The sequence below is a fragment of the Panulirus ornatus genome, chromosome 47 (assembly GCF_036320965.1).
Source record: "Panulirus ornatus isolate Po-2019 chromosome 47, ASM3632096v1, whole genome shotgun sequence".
Taxonomy (NCBI): domain Eukaryota; kingdom Metazoa; phylum Arthropoda; class Malacostraca; order Decapoda; family Palinuridae; genus Panulirus; species Panulirus ornatus.
This window is the reverse complement of record NC_092270.1, coordinates 9551026-9566045: the sequence shown is the minus strand read 5'-3', so window position 1 is coordinate 9566045 and position 15020 is coordinate 9551026. Positions and strand designations below refer to the sequence as shown.

The window sequence follows — 15020 nt, the reverse complement described above, 5'->3', positions numbered from 1 at the left end:
GAAGTTTGTTCCACCAAAAGGTGTATGCCTTTGTGTCAGTTGATCCAACTTATATGGATGTGGCTGTAGTTAACAAGGATGGATGTAATAGTGGATAGAGAGTTGAGCAAAAGTTTTAGTGTACATGTTGGTATGGGGTAGGGCTGTTTGGTATTACCATGGCTTTTTAGTGTAGATATGGATGTAATCATAAGAGAGATGAAGGCAAAACTAGGGAAAATGGGTGCAGAGTATGGTGGTGAGGTATGGTGGCTAATGACAAGCCTGTCTGCAGATGATACTGTTTTGTTTGCAGAATGTGAAGAGGAGTTATAAAAGGTTGTAAGTGTGTTTTGTAATATGCATAAGCACAGACAATTCAAAGCAGTGGTGATTAAAAGTAAAGTAAATAGAGTTAAGGTACAGGTTTTACAAAGCTGTATAGAGTGAGAGAAGAAAAAGTACTAATCTTTGTTATAGATATGGGGAGAAAGACTGGAAGAGATGACAGAATTTAAGTATTTGGAAGCTGTCTTGATGATAGGGAAGGAGAGATAAGGGAGAGAGCAGTACAAGGAAGAAGTGTCATTCAGTCCCTTAATAGAATGATAAAGGGTAAAGGTATCAAAGTAAAGGAAGGATTAAGGGATAGCATAGTCCTCCTAACTTTGGTCTATGCAGCCAAAACATGGACAAGGGATGAATCGTAAAGGCCAAGAATCTTTTGTGGAAATTATTTATTTGAGACAAGCATTGGGCATGACTAGATAGAATGAAGAAAGTAATGATGGAATACTTAAGGGATTTGATATGGCAGGGAATGAATTGTGGAGCAATAGGGTAAGTGAACTGTAATATTTTAAGATGGCTTGGGCATGTGGAAAGAATGCAAGACATAGGGAGTTACAAGGAGTGTATGATAGTATGAGTGGGGTTGACAAGGAGAGTGTATGATAGTATGATTGAGGTTGGTGTGAGGGAAAGCCACTGCTGACATGGGGAAATAGACTGGAAGAGTACTGGAGGGAGAGAAATGGTGTAAACAATGGAGACATGCATGCTGCGGCCAACCCCTTAACGGGATATCTTAGAGGGAACAGGCATCAGAGATATAGATATATAGGTAGGTAGAACTTAGAAGTGTAAAGGACTATTACAAAAAGGTGCAAGTCTGCACATCGTAGCAACAAAGGATTTGTCCTTAATTAAAAAGTGTTCATTATATCACAGTGAGTTGGTTCCAAACATCATGAAACAGCAAGACACTTAATTTGTTGTTATTAAGAAATCAAAGGTGGGCTGTTATAGTTGAGCATACCCATCCTTATGCAGCTAGGATTTGGAGATCTGTTCCCACCTATGTTTTCTCAACTGTAATTATATCTCTCTCTTTAAAAGGAAAGTTTTCCACCTTCTCAAAACCTTGTTAATTATTACTCTAAATTCTTTCTTTTGCCTTTATATATATATGCCACATCCAAGGCCTGGCTTTAGTGAAAACTGTATGCAACTGGAGCCTTTTGGAGGAAGAAGATTATAGGTTTAGAGGAACAGATGTGTCAGAAAACAAAGTCAGGGAGTACATGGATGAAGCTGATGGGAATATTGTTGTACTCATAAGGATTTTTTGTAACTGCTTTGTTAGATACTCATATGCTTTAGATGATGGGTTCAGAATAGAAACCCGAAAATAGAATAAAGAAAAATTGTTGGTCTCTTCCATCTGTATCATCATTTTTCCACCATGATACTATAGATAAAGAATTGGACAGATTATTTATAGATATATTGCTTTCTTTCTCAGGTTCTTGTCTCGGCCACTATTTATCCCTTTGCAATAACAGTTCATAGAAACTACATTTATTGGACTGACCTTCAACTTCGAGGAGTGTTCCGGGCAGAAAAATTCACAGGTGGAGACATGGTGGAGATGGTACGGAGACTGGAAGAATCACCAAGAGATATCCACGTCTTTTCTGAAGAACGTCAAAAGTGTGAAACAAATTTATGTGAGATCAACAATGGTGGATGTGCCCAGTCATGTCACCCAAGCATTGATAATAAGGTATTTTCCTTTGCATAATATTTGCAGCATACATTTGTCATATATTTTAAGGTGCACTTACTATCGTCAGTCTTGGTATGTCTGCATGGGCACGTGCATGGGCATGTGTATAGGTTGGTTAAGTTATGCACTCTGTTTTGTTGTTTGCATGCTTGTATGCATAACAACTCCTTAGGCATTTGTGCCCATGGGCTATACTATTAGTAGTTTTATTCCTATATATGTACTTATATACATCCGGCCCTATGAGTCCCGTCTGTCTTTATGAATCTCCCACAGTGCACAGGAAGCCCGCCACACCTACCAAGTGGGACAGTTGGTCATAATGTCTAATGATGTTGTATGTGTCTGTGTAGGGATAGTCTGGTGCAGTTGAGCAAAAAGTGTTCAGTGTCTTTATTGTCATAATTACATCATGGGCATGAAGGGTCCTGGGATGTGCTCAATTGGTGTTTTAGTAATGTTGGGATGGGTGATGTCCAGAGAATAGACACATCCTCTCACAAACAAATATTTGGCAGCACTATTCACAAGTGACAAAAAGTGGATGGCCAGTTTCATAGCCAGCTGCCATGCAAGAGTCACTCAAAGTGGCTTTACCTCTAAAACACTTAGAATCTACAGTGGAGCTCCAAAAGGAGCAATTCTTTCTCTTGCCATCATTCTCTTCTTACATGACTGCCCATTACCTCATGCAGACCTCAGCATTAAGGTCCTTTCATATGCAAATGACCTCACTGCCACAGCAAACCTTAACTTCACAGTAACATCATCAAACATGTAGCACTATATTACACTGTTGGAGCATGGGCTTACAAAGGACAGAATGTCTGCATCTCCACAGAAGTCTTCATTTGCTTTTTTAACCCCAGACATACATGGATCAAGTTCTCACCCTTCAGTCACCTTGAATGGACAATCACTTCCCCTGAATAAAGCACAGTCATTTTAAGCATCACATATTACACACACGAAATTCATTCCCTACATTAAAAACACCATAACACCATCACAAAAGCAATCACAAACTAAATACCCTCAAAATGCTAACTGGTACCAATTTGGACAAGAAGAATCCATTAACATCCTCTAAAAATAAATCATCAACTTCACTTAAACTATTCCTAACCTGCCTGGTCTTCCATCCTCTCAAAAGCAAATATAACAAAGCTGCCAGTCACTCAAAATAGTGCACCCAGAACAATCACTGGCTGCCTCACAACTGTAAACACTCAGTATCTTCACAATGATAAGAAAAATTCTCCCAATACAGTCCTACTTCTACATGCTTAATACTCACTTTTTTTATAACAGTACCAAACCCCTCCCACCTATACCACTTTATAACTATCCAGCAATTCCCCAAGTAATAATAAAAAGGTTATCCCTGCCCTACACTTCAGTAACCTCTTCTCACAGATCCCCCCTACCTCCAACAAATTTAATAGCAGCAGAACACATATTGAAATAACCCAACAGGCACCAAACGACAGACCTCTCAACTCAGTCAGACCAACCCACCAGCCACGTCCATCATAAGCCACATTCCCTAGACAAACGTGAGTCACTTTTTCCTGTGTACTCTTTGGACATTGCCCATCACTACATCGCTACAAACTCCATTTCAGGAAGGCCCAGTATTGTTCATGCTCTTGATGCAGCTTCCATTAAGAAGACACTGAGCACTTACTAATCAGTATTAGAAATAGCACCCAGAACAGGTGAAGAATGGCCTCATTTGCTCATATTTACTCTCTAACTGCCATGCATAATGCAACAAAACCAAAGATCCCATCCACAGCCAGGCTTCACAGACTTCTCTACTGTTCTGCTTAACCACTTCATATGCCTTGGTTTAGCCCATGGAGAATGCATTGTATCAGGTATACCACATGAACTCGGTTCACTCTCTCCCATGTATCTCTTACACTCTCCTGCATGTTTAGGCCCAGTAATTCAAAGCACTTCATCCTTCTGTCTTGTCCTTGGACTCCTACTTGATTTTCCTTCACTTTTGACATGTGTACCCTCTTGGTCAGTCTCCCATCACTCATTTCCATGTCCAACCCATTTCAGTACATCCTTTCCAGCTTACACCGTACGCCTCTCTACCACAGTTCTATCTTACCCTCGCATTTCTTATTTAGTCAGTCTTCCTCGCACCACACACTGTCCTCAAGCATTTCATTTCCAACACATCCACCCTCTTTCATACTTCTTCATTTAGGACCCTCACCTTCCATACATACAGCACCATCAGCACTACAATACCAGCAGATATACCCATCTGTACTTTCATAAATGGTGCCCACACTTTCTACACTCTTAAACAAACCAGAACTTTTGCCCTCTCAACCAACCTATGTTTCACTTCATCTCATGTTCTTCCATCCATCCAATCATTTGTTTTTTTTGCTACCTGCAGCATTGATACATGCCTACAACTGCTCTGAAGAAAACTGCAAACAAACTGTGAATTACAGAGAGTTTTTTTTTCATACTTGTTCACCATTTCCCACATCAGCAAGGTAACTCCAGGAACAGACAAAGGAAAGCCACATTCGCTTACAGCCATTCTTCATCTGTCATGTACCACTTTGAAAAGTACTGAAGGAGATGTAGTGAACATATGGAAAGCAAAAAACAAGTGCATTTATCATTGATGTGGGGTTATTTTGAAAATAAAGTTAGATTAGTCTCAGGAAGTGTACATTGTCTGAATGATCGTTTTCTGTGAATGGGGAATATGTATCAAGAATTAAAAAGTATATTAGTACTGGAAGTGAATTTCAGTTTCTAGATATTGTATGATTGAAGCATCATAAATATATTATGATTCTATATCCATAAAATGGACGAGAAATGTGCCCTTTACCTTGTGTGCTCGGTTAAGTACAAATTTCCAAATGATAATTGTAAATTGTCAGTACACAAGTTTAACCTTGCATATACTACTACCTGGTGACAGTTTATGTCTTTAGTTTTGTAGATTATGCAATTTGAATTTACAAATTTTTTAATTTGTTTTGTCTTCATAAGGTGAACATATTACATGGGGAGAAGGAAAAAACTACCCTCATATTTCCTGCATGCCATAGAAGGTTACTCAAAGGGGCAGGAGTGGGGGGCCAGAAACCCTTCCTGTCCATGTATTTTGAATTTTTCTTTCCCTTGTCTCTTCTTTTTCCCCTTTATAATCCTCTCTGTATCTCACTTGAGGCCTGACCTTAACATGGACTTTTGTCTGTGATTGGAGCTTCCACCTTAGAAAAAAAAGATCCTCCTCAAAGGCTAAAGCTGGGATTTCTGAAAGTGTGGGGATGTAAAGAGAAGGTGGAGAATGGAGAGATAGGTTGTAAGTTTGGGAAGAGGAACTGAGAAGTTCTGGCTCTGAGTGAAATTGAGCACAAGGGGAAAGAGAATGAATAGTTTAGAAATGACCATACAATCAGAGTGAAATTGAGCACAAGGGGAAAGAGAATGAATAGTTTAGAAATGACCATACAATCAGAGTTAGTGTGAGGGTAAGAGCTAAGCAGAGGATGGCACTTCTGCTGAAAGAGTGATTTGGATGAGAATGGATTGTGAAAGGTGGATGATTGCGAGTACTTATCTACCTGGGAGCAAGAAGGGTTAGGAAGGGAGGTGAGTGTTTTGAGAGGAGCTGAATAAGTGCATCAGCAATATTGAGGCAAGGAATTGAGTATCAGTGGTGGGAGACTTACATGCAGCAGTGGGTGATATGGCAGTTGATTATATAAGTAGGGGGTGTGAGGTACCAAGTGCAAATAAAATGGTGAGCAGTTTGTCAGGAAGGGTCCCCAGAAAATGATTGGTGATTGAGAATACCTGGTTTAAAAAGATGTATTCATAAGAATTAATAGGTCATCAGGGTTATGAGTGAATATTATTAGATTATGTACTACTTTATAGGCAAGCAAAGGAGATGCCTGGATATGAATGTGTTGAGTAGATTATGAAATATGTCATCAAACTAAGCAAGTGGGTAAGGAATGGTTGGTATTTAGGGAAGTATTGGTAAGTTGGGTGAAGTGTGTGGCATGCAGAAGGTGAGTTCTAGTTATTTGAGAAAGGTTAGTCAGTGGTGGAATGAGGAAGTTTAGTCAGTTAAAGAGAAAGGGAGATGTATGGGTGATACCTACAGAGAAGGGATGGATGTGTGTTTGGGAGGAGTGCAGGAGAAAGCAGCATGAGGTTAAGAGGAAGGTGCAGGGGCTGAAATAGATTACAAATGAGAGATGGGGTGAGGGAGTATCAGCAAAATTCAGGGAGGACAATAATATACTTTGGTAAGAAGTGGATAATATGAGAATAAGAGAACAGATGGGGCCATCAGTAAGGAGAGCATACAGGGAAATGGTAACAGGCAAAGAGGTAAAGAGGAAATAGAGTGAGTATTTTGAAGTGTTGTTGAATATGTTAGATAAAAGGGTGGAAGATGTAGGTGTGTTTGGAACATGGAAGTATTTGAAGCATGAGTCATTGCCATTGATTTGGTGAAAAGAGAAGAGGTGGTGAAAATCTTGTGTAAGATAAAGTTTAGCATTGTGGACAGCATTGCAGCTGAATATCTAAAAGAAATGCAGTGATGTTATTGCTGATTGGTTAGTCAGGATTTTCAGTGTATGTATCAGTCAAGATGAAATTCTTGGAGACCAGTGGAATCCCTGTATTGTGCCATTATATAAAGGCAAGGATGGGAAATAGTGAAAACTGGTAAGGTTTATGGGAGAGTGTGATTAAGAGGGTTTATGGCATGCACAGAGCATCAAGTTAGGGGGGAGCAGTATGACTTTTGGAGTGGTAGAGAATGTTTAGACTAGGTGTTTTCTTTGTAGAATTTGTGTGAGAAATATATAAAGGGAGGGACTTGTATGTAACATTTATACTTAGGAGAAAACATTTAATATGATGAATAGAGATGACTTGTCGAAAGTGCTGTGAATATATGGTGTGAGAGGGAAGTTTCCATAAGTGTTGAGGAATTTTTATCAAGGTCAGTGAATATGTGCAGGTAGGAAGGAAAGAGGACGAGTGGTTCCAGGTGAACTTGGGTGTGTATCAAGGTTGTTAGATATCACCATAGTTGTTTAAACTGTTTAGGGATGGAGTGGTGAGGGGAATAATGCAAGGATTTTGGAGAGAGGGGTGGGTCTGCAATGTCCTATGGGTGGGGAGGCTGGAAGATGAGCCAGCATCTGTTTGCTGATAACATGCCCATAGTAGCGACTTGAGTAAGGAACTGCTGAAACTTGTGTCTGAGTTAGACAGTGTATGCATAGAGGAAGTTAAAAATTTATTGTTGATAAATGTAAGTTATGAGACTTAGCAGGGGGCGAGAAAGTTTGGTTTGAGTATAATATTGCATGAAGGGAACCTGCAATAGATGGAGTGTTTTAGATACCTGGGAGGGAACGTGGCTGATGGAACTATGGGAACTGAGGTAAATGATAAGGGGGCAAGGGGCAAAGTGTTGGAGGCATTAAGGAGTATGTGAAAAAAAGAGCTCTGCCTTTTAAGGCAAAGATTGATGTATCATTGTATAGTAATCTCAACAATGCTGAATGAGCATGAGTTGTGGGCCCTAAACACAAAAGAACAGAAGGAGGAATGATCATGTTAAAGAGAGGTGTAGTAGTAAGCTGAGTATTTTTGAGAGGGCTGGTCATGGTATGCTGAAATGGTTTGGACTAATGATGAGCATGAGGGAAGAGATGCTAACTAAGAGAACACATTTGTCAGAAGTGGAGGGATCAAGGGAAGGAGAGACTAAGTAGGAGATGAAGGCTTTGAGCAATTGTGGCTTGAATGTGCGGAAGGGTGAAAAGCATGCATGGGTTAGAGCAGTGTGGTGTACAGGGATTCACATCATTATTAAGCTGAACCAGTGCATGTGAAGAGGAGTCAGAGAAACATAGAAAGGATCAATGGGGCTTGGCTGTTGGGAGGGGGCTTTGATTTTGGTACATTGTGCATAATAAAGAAGTAGATGTGATGTGAGTGAGTCAGGCCATTCTTCATTGGTTCCAAGTGATACCTAATACCTAATAATGCAGAAAATGGTCAATAAGTAAGAAAAAAATTGAACCTTCCCTTTTCTTATGAGAGGGTCCTTCTTTTTCTTAGTTTTTCTCTTTCTTTTTTCAACCCATATCATTTAAGATATGGACAGAAAATAGATCTTTATATTTTTCATTTCCCATTATAAGTTGAAAGAAATGTGAGTAAAATTAAAGGATATGTTTTAAGCATTGAGCTGAAATGACCTATATATTGCTAAAGTTAAGGCATAAAGCCCCTTCAAGGGGGAGGCATAAGAATATGGCTATGGAGGGAGAAGCCTCTGATATATATTTGATAAGTACTCTCATCGCTCTTCATGAAGAAAATTACATTTAAGTGTGAAGGATATGTAGAAACAAGTGAGCTAACATAACTTACATATCTGTGAGATGCACCAAAGATAATGTACAATTTCCCCAATCAGGGATGGTAGAGGAGGGGTGGGTGATTGATGAGCCTTGTGACCCACATTCCCTTAATGACTCTTATCTCTGTTTGTGGTTACTATTTACTCGTATTGACATTTTCTTTTAATACTTGTTCTTCATTCTCCTGCACTAGTAAGGTAGTATCAGGAACAGATGAAGAATGGTCTCACTCACTCACATCCACTTTGTGTATGTCATGTATGATGTACCAAAATCAAAGACCTTTATCCACAACCAAGCTTTACAGACTTCTTTACTGTTTCCCTCGGCTGCTTCATTATCCCTGTTTCAGCCCACCGACATTTCATCATCCCCTGCATATCATATCAGTCCAATTCACTCTATCCTGTGCATGCCTCATACCTTACTGCATGTTCAATCCCTGATCCCTCAAATCTCTTTCACTCCATCCTTCCATTTCCAATTTGGTTCCCCCTTCTTTTTGTCCCATCTACTTATGACACATACATACTCTTTGTCAACTGGTACTTGGTCATTCTTTCCATTTGTTCAGACTGTTTCAGCACACCCTGTCAGGAAACAGAAGAAAGACCCATCCATATATACATACATGCACATAGACATACATATACATATCAATATATACATATATATACATATACATCAGCATACACTACCCTTATACATATATACACATGTACATATTCATACTCGCTTGCCTTCTTCCATTCCCAGTACCACCCTGCTCACAGGAAACAGCAGTGCCACCCCCTGCTTCAACGAGGTAGCACCAGGAAAACAAACAAAAAAGGACCACATTCGTTCACACTCAGTCCACCACAACTCCCTGTCCACATCTGGGCCCCACAGACCTTTCCATGGTTTACCTCAGACCCACATATTCCTTGTGTGTCTTAGAAGGGGACTAAAAGGGGTGGAAGCAGGACCTGGAAACCCTCCCCCCCAAAAGAAGAAACAGAGAAGGGGTTAAAGTCAGGATTTTTCCCTCTAAGTCTCAGTCATCTGTTCCTGATGCTACCTTGTTAGCATGGGAAATGGCAAATAGTGCCTGACACTTAACAGGCCAGTGGCAGAGAGCAACTCTACCACATTGTTTGCAGAAGCCCCTATCTAGTGTTCCTGCTGATTACAAGAGGAGGCCAGGAGGAAGATGCAAGGGCTGAAATAGATGACAAATGCGAGTTGAGTTGAATGAGTATCAGCAAACTTCAGGGAGTATAAGATGTTTTGGAAGGTCAGTAGTGTGACAAAATCAAGAGAACAGTTGGGAACATCAGTGAAGGGGGGCAAATGGAAAAGTGGTAACAGACAATGATGAGATGGAAAAAAGAGTGATTGTTATGAAAGATTATTGAATATGTTTGATGTAGGATGTTCGAGCTAGGGTGGAATGCAAAGTGAAAGAGTCATGGCAAGTGGTTTGGTGAAGAGAGAAGTGGTGGTGAAATCCTTGCATAATTGTGAATTTCTCAAGGTAGGGGATTACCATGTTGTTGATTGGTTAGTTAGGATATTCAGTGTATGTCTGGCTCATGATGAGGTGCCTGAGGATTGGCAGAACACATGTCAAGTGCCATTGTATAAAGGGAAGGGGAACAATAGGTGAGTGTTCAAGTTAAAGAGGTAAAAGCTTGTGGAGTGTAACTGGTAACTGGTTATGCATAGAACATCAGACTGGGAGGAACAATGTGGCTTCAGGAGAGGTAGGGGATGTGTGGATCGGGTAAAAAGTATATTATGGGGTTGATACAGATGTTTTGTGGAAGGTGTTTCGATTTATGGGAGGAAATCTCCAAGAAGCATTGAAGAACTTTTATCAAGAGAGTAAGGCATGTGTGCAGTTAGGTAGAGAGGAGGGTGAGTGATTCAAGGCAAAGGTGGATATACAGCATGGGTGTATGATGTCATCATTGCTCTTTAATTTGTTTATGGATGGATTGGTGAGGGAGGCAAATGCAATGGTCTTGGAGAGAGGGGCAGATATGCAGTCTGTAGGGAGTAATGGGGCTTAGGAAATGAGTCAGTTGTTGTTTACTGATGAGTTGGCACTGTTGACAGATTGGATTGAGAAACTGCAGAACATTTTAGAGTTTGAGAGAGTGTGTTTAGGAGGAAGTTGAGAATAAATGTAAATAAAAGCAAGGTTATTAGGTGTAGCAATGCAAAAAGATAGGTTAGATAAGTGGTACATTTAAATGGAGAAAACCTGGAGAAAGTAGGTTTTTCAGTACTTGGGAGTGGACATGGCAGCAAATAGAACCATGGGAGCAGAGGCAAGTCAGAGGGGTGTAAGGGAGCAAATATTTTGGGGGCATAAGGGAATATGTGGAAAAAGAGGTCAAAATGGGCAAAGGTCTAGTAGCTCCAGTGAAGTTGTATATTTGCAAGGCATATGCTGCAGTGGAGAAGGGTGCGTGTGTTTGAAATGAAATGTTTGAGGACAGTATGTGATACGTGGAGGGTATATCAAGTGAGCAGGTGAGAGAGAGGTTTGGAAATGAGAAGACTATGGTTTAGAGAACTGAAGAGGATGTTCTGAGATGGTTTGCACTGATGACGAGAATGAATTAGGAGAGTTTGACAAAGAGGATATATATATGTCAGAAGTGGAGGGCAAGACATGAACAGGGAGACAAAATTACAGATTGAAGTATGGAACGAAAAGGGTTTTCTGTGCTTGGGGCCTGACCATGCAAGAGGATGAAAGGCATGTAGGGAATAAGGTGAATTGGAGTAATATGGTATGCAGGGGGGCAACGTGCAGTCAGTGGACTGAACCAGGGCTTACAAAGCAGCTGGGGAAAACTATGGAAAGATCAGTGGGACCTGGTTGTGATTTCAATGCATTACACATGGTAGCTAGAAAATGGATATGAGCGATTGATGCAGGTAATAGCAAACGTGTATAAAAGAAAAACAAAGAAATGGCTAAGAGACACTAACACCAACACAATAGTCAAATTATTATAGTCAAAGTATTGACAAGTAGTTCAAAATAAGGCTGCAAATGTAGTAGTCATGTGATATCTCATGACACATGCTACATAAAGCATCATATAATGTCCTCCAGCATATTTCGCTTGATAATCCCTTAGTTAGTTGAAAGAATATCAGACTGAACAGAAATGAGTGGTTATTACCCATTCATGATACAAACTAATTACTGTCAACTTTTAAACATGAGTACCCTTTGCTCTGTCAAAATCAGAATGAAACCATAGTTCCGAAAGACCTTTCATAACGTAGGGCAAATTGAGAGTGCTCAAAATACATGCCTCTACATTGACTCATTTGTTATTATTGAGTATCTCTTGGTAAACATTTCCAATCCAGTGGTGATAGTGAACAGCACAGTGGGTCATGTTTTGTCTGGTAACAAGCTAACTACTGTTGATGCTAGTGGTGTAGGGGGCTTTTTTTTTCTAGCACAAAGCAAAGTTATGCATGAGGTTTGGTGAAGGCATTTGTTCCTGTAGCAGTACCTTCAGCTCATCATGTTGAAGCTTGGAAAAATCCTTCATTGTTTGATATTCATTTATCTAAGGTGCTGAGAGAAATTCTTCATTACTCACAACTTATTTTCTTCTAAGGTCGAGTGCAAGTGTAATGCAACTCTGAAGCTTGTCAACGAAAACAAGATGTGTGTCCCACAGAATTATAGTTGTGATGTCAACAAATTCTATTGTGCAAATGGAAAATGTATATCCCGATTGTGGGCTTGTGATGGATCAGATGACTGTGGTGATAACTCTGATGAAGATAGAAACTATTGCAGTAAGTATTTATAACATGTACTGTTTGTAGAGTGGACAAGCTGATACACTTCTTTTAATATTATAAACTGTTTAACACAAAGTCTTCAGTTTCATAAAAAAAGATTAGGTTGTTGATGTGGAATTTCATGCAACTTTTTTGAAACAGCATATCACACATGTAGCCCCAGTGAGTTCCGCTGTAAGAATGGTCGTTGCATTTTCTCCACTTGGAAGTGTGATCATGAAGATGATTGTGGTGATGGGTCAGATGAAGAAGGGTGTGAATATCCTTCTTGTGCCTCTGGAGAATTCACATGTGCTAACCATCGATGTATTCCACTATCACAGGTTGGTACTGGTTTTCTTTTAATGCTTTGTCATAATTGTCTAGTATTTAGGCTGTAATGAATTGATATATTGTTATCAATAGAAAGATACTGTTAGATCAAAATTTTTGAACTTTATGTTGGCAAACACTGAAAGAATGAAATTTTTATCAATGAATTTTACTCATGCTGAATTATATGAAAGATCCTTGCAGAGGAAAACTCCTGTGTTGCATTACATGTGGAAATGGATCAACCCCCTCTCTTTTAGGTGAATAGAATTAGAAGTGTTCCATCATATTAACTCTCTTACTAATCCATGTGAGGATTGACTATTGTGTTGCCTTCTGTTTCTTTATATAGCAGAGCTGTGGGATTTCCTTCCTCCTTTTGTCTTTCTCTCCTCCTAAAACTTTTACACCTTTAGGCAAGCTGTAAATTAATGTCTTCATTCTTTTCAAGTGGTATTACCAGACTCTGCTTGCTTTTGGTTATGCAGCGAATGAAAAGTCACCTTCAGCAAGCCTGTCATCATATGTTGTTGAAAGGAATTACAGTCTCATTGAATAGCTTTTCATTCCAAATTAGTCCATCATTACCCTAATACTGCAAGCAGGACAGCCTTGAGGCAGCAAGAGCTCCTTCTTAGAAAGGGGTCCTGGGGTTATATAATGATATTTGTAATGATTTTTTTCCTAGCACTTCTTACTTTTCCTTTCATGTGAGATGGCCCTGATCAAAGGATATTTATGAAGTTACTTGAAAATCATGTGTGAAGAGTCATTACAAATTATCCTCTTCTTTTTAATTTTCCAGTTGTGCAATGGAGTGAATGATTGCAAAGACAATCAGACATCAGATGAGACAAGTGAGCGTTGCCCAGAGGTAACTTGCCCACCCAACCATCTAAAATGTGAAAATACAACTATTTGTGTTGAACCATATTGGTTGTGTGATGGTGATAATGACTGTGGGGATAAATCAGATGAGAATGCACTTCACTGCTCAGATCGCTCATGTCCACCCAATAGCTTCAGGTAAATTCTGCTACTTTTTGTTTATGAAACTATTTTCATACATATTCACCATTTCCTGAATTAGTGAGGTAACACCAGGAACAGAGGAGGAAATGGCCTCATTGTCTCACATCCACTCTTTATGTCATGTTTAATGCTTTGAAACCAGTCCCCTATCCATAATTATGGCCCACAGACTTTTCTGCAGTTTCTCCTGACCACTTTATATACCCTGGTTCAGCCCATTGACAGCACTTTATCGCTTGTAAACCACATCGTTCCAGTTAACTTTATCCCTTCCATGCCTCACATCCTCCTGCATGATAGGGCCCCAGACCATTAAAGCATCCTTTCTGCCATCCTTCCACTCCTCTTTGATTTCACTCTTTTCCTCTTTCCCTCCATCTCTGACTTGTGTACCCTTATAATCATCCTTTTTTCACTCATCTTCTTATGTCCAAACCATTTCAGCACACCCTCTTCAGCTCACTTATGCATACTCCTCTCACTACAACTGCTTTCTCATACCCTATTATTTCTTATTCAATCAACCTGCCTTTTACCACATATTGTTCAGTTATTTCATTTCATGCACATTTGCCCTATCCTTTACATTTTTGTATAAGGCCAAAGCCTCACATGCATATAACACCCGATGGAACTGCTACCATCAAACATACCAAACTTTGCCCTTAGAGACAATGACCTCTTTTTTCGCACATTCCTCATTGCACCCAAGACTTTTGCCACCCCACCCATTGTATGGCTCACTGCAGCTCCGATGGTTCCATTAGCTGCTATGTTCACTCGCAGGCATCCAAAACACTGCATTTCCTCCAAGTTTTCGCCATTCAAATGTACACATCAAATAATCTCAGTTTTCACTGCTAAGCCTAATAATGTTGCTTTTATTCACATTTACTGTAAGTATTCACATTTACTGTCAGCTTTCTCTTTTCTCACTCTCTTCCAAACTCAGTCAACAGTATGTGCCTCCAGCAAACAACTGATTGACTTCCCAGGTCCCCCAAATCCAGCACACTGCAAACTTGCTCCTCTCAAGAATCATACATTCACCTCCCTTACCACATCATCCATAAACAGATGAAACAGCCATGGTAACCTCACATGCCTCTGCCACAGACCCACCTTTACTTGGAACCTCTCACCTTCTTCTTTAACTGCTTTTGATTAAAACTCCTCGTTGCTTCTAAAAGCTTTCCTCCCACACCATATATTTGCAACACTTTCCATAAAGCACCTCTGTCAACCTTATGATATACTTTCTTCAAGTCCATAAATGCCTCATGCAGATCTTTCTGTTTCCTTAAGTATTTCTCATACATATTCTTCAACAAAGCAAACACCTCATCTACCATTCCTGA

At 39.8% G+C, this 15020-nt stretch overlaps 1 protein-coding gene across 1 annotated transcript in view; it reads left to right on the top strand.

Annotated features, from left to right (window-relative positions):
* LOC139763536 (low-density lipoprotein receptor-related protein 2-like) overlaps positions 1 to 15020 on the top strand; it is an 88862-nt gene that overhangs the window by 48698 nt on the left and 25144 nt on the right. Inside the window, exons 5-8 of the mRNA XM_071689729.1 lie at positions 1784 to 2044; positions 12129 to 12312; positions 12460 to 12641; positions 13436 to 13656. Of these exons, the coding sequence (XP_071545830.1) occupies positions 1784 to 2044; positions 12129 to 12312; positions 12460 to 12641; positions 13436 to 13656 (848 nt within the window). The remainder of the gene's footprint in view (positions 1 to 1783; positions 2045 to 12128; positions 12313 to 12459; positions 12642 to 13435; positions 13657 to 15020) is intronic.